Source organism: Talpa europaea, assembly GCF_964194135.1.
Source record: "Talpa europaea genome assembly, chromosome: 7".
NCBI lineage: Eukaryota > Metazoa > Chordata > Mammalia > Eulipotyphla > Talpidae > Talpa > Talpa europaea.
This window is the reverse complement of record NC_140074.1, coordinates 112,472,299-112,478,298: the sequence shown is the minus strand read 5'-3', so window position 1 is coordinate 112,478,298 and position 6,000 is coordinate 112,472,299. Positions and strand designations below refer to the sequence as shown.

The 6,000-nt window shown below is 46.6% G+C and overlaps 1 protein-coding gene across 1 annotated transcript in view; it reads left to right on the top strand.

The window, feature by feature from the left end:
• Positions 1-1,315: 1,315 nt before the first annotated feature.
• Positions 1,316-6,000, top strand: part of TOM1L1 (target of myb1 like 1 membrane trafficking protein) — a gene marked incomplete at both ends in the record, with an annotated part of 48,470 nt that continues 43,785 nt past the window's right edge. The window contains 2 exons of the mRNA XM_084238662.1: positions 1,316-1,373; positions 4,314-4,398. Coding sequence (XP_084094788.1) covers positions 1,316-1,373; positions 4,314-4,398 — 143 coding nt within the window. The remainder of the gene's footprint in view (positions 1,374-4,313; positions 4,399-6,000) is intronic.

Below are 6,000 nucleotides of genomic sequence, written 5' to 3'. Positions count from 1 at the left end.
AGGTAGGACTAATCCCATTAGGAGAAATAACATCACAACAAAAATGTTTCATTCCTGCATTTTAGAATTCCAGATGTTCCCTTATTTGAATCAAGAAAAATTAGAAACAGAATTAGGTGGGGGGGGGGGGGGAAATCCCAGATTAGTTACTTGCTAGACATTGCAATTGGTTTTGATTTCTATTTAAAAATATGAAAGACCAAGGACATAAGTCATGCCCAACCTCCATTGATGTATGTCGTTATCATTTCCAGACCTAAAAAACAAACTTGGGGAACTGGGCATGGGTTGGCAGGAAGCAAGATCTGGTGGCAAGAGGATGGCTAATTGGCATCTTTTGGAGACACCCACTCTCTAGCAGGTTCCCGCCTTCGTTGGAGATTAACAACACTAATCAGATGTTAATTGAATGCACGAGGAAAGGAAATAAACTAGGCCTCTGAAAGGGCAAGGGAAAGGAGTTGGACTGTTTCAGCTCGGATTTACATTCCAATGCAGTCTTAAGGCCAAACACACTCCCTGCCAGAGCAGAAGGAAAGCCCCTCTTTTCTCAGCTTCGCTGAAAACACAGCTCCCGTGAGGGGGGGAGAATTGGGAGCCAAGTGCTTGCGAGGCTGCGTCCTGGGGTCCCTTGGGAAACAGGGGCGAGACAAAGGACGCCCGCTCCCCAAGGACCCCGAAACTTGAAGGCAAATCTCTCCTCTAATCCAGCACCTGCCTCTTTAAAGGGCCAGGGACCACCTCCCCTTCCGAACCTGGAGCGAAGATGGGCTGGAGGGTGAAGTCTTTTATTTACTCTGTTCTTTCAGAGCGGTTAGATATTTATTTTGTGGGTGTCACGCACTGACCTAAGCGGCTCACACCCTCAATTCTCACAATATCCTTGAGATGTGTTTTTAACTCCCCTATTTGCTTCAAGACAGCGGGCAGCCAGAGGCGCAGAGAAGAGGGGCGATTTGCCCAGTAGGCCGGGGTTTCTGATTCCGGGGCTCACCTGCCTGCCGGCCCACCTGCCTCGCCGGCCCACCTGCGTCGCCAGCCCGCCCCTCGCGTCCCTCCCGCGGCCCCCACGACAGCCCCGGAGGGCGCCCCCTGGAGCCGGGGTGAGGGCGCGGCAGGTGCGCGGGCCCCTCCCCGGAGCCCCACGCCCGGTGCCCGGCGCCCCGCACCCCGCAGCGGTGGGGCGGGGCGCGCCGCCTCCTCCGGGGCCGGGGAAGCCGAGGCGGAGAGGAGGAGCCAGGGGCGCGGAGCGGGTGGAGCCGCGAGCCGCGCGCGGGGGAAGCAGACTTCCTGGGCCCGGCTTTCTGGGGCGACCATGGCGTTTGGGAAGAGTCACCGGGATCCCTACGCCACCTCCGTGGGCCAGCTCATAGGTAGGGGGGCGCGGAGTGAGGCGGCCAGGCGGGCCTTGGGGGCCAAGGGACCCCTCCTGCCCCTGGACTGCCTTCTCCGCCGCGGCGCACTGCGCTGATCCGAGGCTCTGGAGCGCCTTCCCCTCCCCCTGAGCGTTCCCGGCGCGCCCGCATTCCACCAGAAGCCCTGCCAGCTTCCCTGGCTCGGTCTCTCTAGGGTCCCCCTGTGTCCGTGCAGAATGCCCCAATGCCGCTGCCTTTGGATGCTTCCTGGGCAGGTTGAAACCGAACAGGTGAACCGTGCACGGGACTCGGGGGTGGAGTGTAGGGGTCTCTACAAAAAGAGTGGGTCCACTTGCCGGCCCAGGGAATAGGGTTCGGGAAGAGTCTTCCCTCCAGGGCCCAGTATTGCTCTGTCCGTTTTACAGAGGTGGGAGTAGGCTGGGGAGCTTCAGTGGGTTGACCTCGCCGGCAGAGGCCAGGCTCTCCAAACCAGTTCTGCCTGGCGCCGAGCCCTTACAACCTGTTACTTTTTTCCTGGCTCAACAAAGAGAAGGCAAATACTCTGTGTTGGAGTGAGGAGAGTAAGGGAGAGATCAGGGAGCCATCTGGGGCCACTCGGGATCACGCAGGCATCTGCTTAATTCATTTCTTTCTCATGTGGCTGTTGGTGGAAGCTGAAGGCAGTGACTGGGCTGTTCTCCCAGCAGCAGCTCAGTTCTCCCTCTTTCCCTGATTCTCTCTTGGGAAACGGGTGTGGCAGAAGTGCATGATGACGCCAGGCAAAGTGCAATAATGTTGGGAACTTAGGTGAGGAAATTCTGGGGAGCTGGTAATTACAGTGAGGAGACTCAGATTTGGAGAATTTGGGCTGCAGTTCAGTTAACTGCTGTGTGATAGGAAACCACACCACTTGACCTGGACCTTAGTTCCCATGTCTTTATAAGCTGGTGAGAGTAGCTATCATTCAGGAGAAAATGCTTTCTCAACTCTTGATGGCTATATCCCTATTGAATATTATTATATGAACCCTGAACAAAAGTGAATTCGGACTATCTTCCTAGTCTGGCTACTTCTTTAGTGTGGTCAGCTTTGTGGTTTGACTTGGGCCAGGTTCTGGCGAGGCAAAGGGAAGAACAGAATCTCAACCTGCAGGGAACACACAATCTTTTTTTTTTTTTTTTAAGATTTATTTTATTTATTTATACAAGCACTGGGTACAGTCAGAAGCACGGGAGGGTGAGAGAATTCACCAGAGCCAGAGCGGGGAGCAGAGCAGGCAGAAGGACCGAAGGACACTGCTGAGGGGAGCAGCGGGCGGCAGGAGAGGTCTGCGCGCCATGTGGGACCCTCCTCCGGTGGCCGGGGAGCAGCCGGGGATCGAACTGGCGCCGCAGAGGCAGCGGGCAGCTTTGCAACCCAGCGTTCAACCGCTGCGCCACCGGGGAGGCCCAGGGAACACACAATCTTGAAGGGAACATGGAAACAATTTGTAGTAACTACGGTAACGTAGTTTGGCAAAACAAGAAAAATGAAAAAATACCCAAAACTTATGAAATGGGAGAAATTGACTCTGCTATGGTTTTTGAAGGGTGAGTGGGGAGGTTTCTTGGAAGCTGGGTACCAAGGACCATACAGCAGGGATGGGAGGTAACACCTGGCAGAGGGCACAGGACCATGTGCCCAAACAACATGAGGTTGTCATCTCTGTCCATGGAATGCAAGATTTAAATAGATGGGAAGCAGCCTGAGCTTTGGGGTTCCCCCTCAGCATGCCATTGTTCTTCCATTCATCATCTACTTTCATTCTTCTCTCTTCAAACCTCCTGGTACCTGGTTTTCAAAGAAGGGACCCTCTCCTTTCAGTAGGGTAGATGGTAAGCTCATTCATTAACTCAGGTTGACTGTTCTGTTACTTTTCCAGAAGACGTTTTATATTATTAAAGAGGATGTCTGGTGAGGCAATAAAATCTGATTGTTTAATGAGGGGGTTCCAGGTACAAGAGCCCTATATTAGCGTTGGTTAGGCACAATTGCCAGAAGTGATCTTACTCTAATGCAAAAGGATTTTTCAGCAATTTTAGCAATTCTGATTTTTTTCCTCAACCCCCAAGGAACAGTAAATGGCTTAAAAAAGAAAACCAAAAACTGGCTTGAAAAGACCTACATTTGGGCCTCCCAGGTGGCGCAGCGGTTGAGCGCTGGGTTGCGAAGCTGCCCGCGGCCTCTGCGGCGCCGGTTCGATCCCCGGCTGCTCCCCGGCCACCGGAGGAGGGTCCCACATGGCGTGCAGACCTCTCCTGCCGCCCGCTGCTCCCCTCAGCAGTGTACTTCGGTCCTTCTGCCTGCTCTGCTCCCCGCTCTGGCTCTGGTGAATTCTCTCACCCTCCCGGCTTCTGACTGTACCCAGTGCATGTATAAACCAAACAAACAAACAAACAAATAGATAAATAAATAAGACATGCCTCTAGAAAATTAAAAAAAAAAAAAAAAGAAAAGACCTACATTTGAATGTTAGTTCTACCTTGACACGCTGTGTAGCGGATAATTTCCTTCATTTCTCTGAATTTCTGTTTCATCATCTCTAATAGTGGGTTAACTGAAATTGTAGGATATTATAATAATATGCTCTTCACCTTGTCTGTGGCTGCTCAACAGGTGCCCATCTGAAAGATGGGCAGGCACATGTAGATGTAGCTAGCCCGCCCTGAATCTGCAGTCAGGTGTTGTGCCTACAACCTTTATTAATAGGTCATTCATTGCTGTTGCCTCGGCAGCACTCTGAACTTGGGTTCTGATTGATTCCTGAGTTACCAGGAATTGGCCAGGAAAAAGAAAATCACTTTGCCCTATAAATGTACTGGTAGTTGCTAGGGAACACCAGGCAAATTATTTCAGGAAGACCAGACATTTTTTATTCTGTTGCAGCTCAGACTCAATACAATAGCTTTTTCTTTGCAGAAAAGGCTACATTTGCTGGAGTTCAAACTGAAGATTGGGGCCAGTTCATGCACATCTGTGATGTAATTAACGCTGCCCAGGATGGGTGAGTACAGGGTACGGGGTCAAGTGTCAGAACTACAGAGTGTTTTCTCCAGCAAAAGCTCTTAGGTTTTCTTGTTGAAAGAGTTTTCATCATACCTTAGGCACCTACTGCCTTTTGAAGACAAAGCAGGTTGAAATACTACAATGGTTCCTTGTTTGAGCTTGTGGCATATTTCAAGAATCCATCATTATTTTTTTTCTCTTTGCTTTTTCCTTAGTAGTTTCAAATTTTATCTTTGTGAGGCTCAAATTCCTTGTCTTTCAAGTTTTATATTTTTAGGATAAATTGTTTTCCTTCTTCGGAAATTCATCTGGCTCTGATTGCTAGTAATTTGCGTTACTATAACTTGAAAATATTGTCAGGAAATTTTAGTGATGGTGATCTGTTTCTGGGCAGTTGTCATTATTAAGCAGGAAATAACCTTTTTTTTTCCTCCCCTGGAAACAGGACAATTATTTTTTTCTTCTCGATGCCAACTTGCCTTGGTCATTCTATAATCATGGTCATGCTATAACCTTAAATGATGTGCTATCTTCTGCTTTACTTTTTAAACTTTAGAGACTTCAGAATGTTTAAAAAAAATTAAGATGAGTTTTTGAATTTAATGTGAATTACAGGTTATAATGAAAAGTACAATCTTCTTAATTTTCCTGTGCATATTAAAGTGATAACTGATAACGAAAGGGATTCAGCCCAGTATGTTGCTGAAAAAAACATTATACTTGATCATTGATTTTTCTACTGCCAATGGAAAAATAAGGAAGTTGCAAAGTAATTTTTCCCTTTTCAGATAGTATCTTTACTCTTTTACCTTTTTCCAGATGTCTAATCCTAGATCTTATGTAGGCTTTTTTTTTTTTTGAGAAATACAGATAATATATCTATATTGGTATAATATATTTTAAGTTATAATTCTGTGTAATCATTATTTAATTATGATAGAAACTCTGCCCATGCAAATACAGAAAACAAAATTAGAAGACAACAGTAGAAAGGATTTGTGTTTTTTTCAGATTTTTGAAATGTAATTGTTATAGAACATTGTATAAGTTTAAGGTATATAGCATACCATAATCTTAAATGAGATACCATCTTCTGCTTTACCTTTTAAACTTTAGAAAATTCAGAATTTTTTAAAGAAACTATTGAGTTTGTGAATTACAGGTTATTATAAGGAGTACAATCTTGAAATACATATATTGGGAAGTGACTACCACACTCAATTTATTTCATTAACATCCATTGCCTCATATAGTTACATTTTTTTCTCTCATGAGAATTTTTAGAATCCACTGTCAGCAAATATACCAGTACAGCAATGTTAACTGTGTAGTCATCATGTTCTGCATAACATCCCCACACAGTTATTTTCTAACTGGAAGTTTGTACTTTTTTCATCATCTCAAAGTAAATTTTGACCCTCTACTTAGTTCTTTCTTTATAACATATAGTCATAGCATAGTAGAAGCTGGCCTGGATGTTCATCATTCTCCCACATCCTCTTGCCTTTAGGGTGCTGTGGACCCAATGGTCTTAATTAAAATTGGTAACTTTCATGGCTTTGGAAATGACATTTCCTATAAACTGGTTCTGTGCATTAAT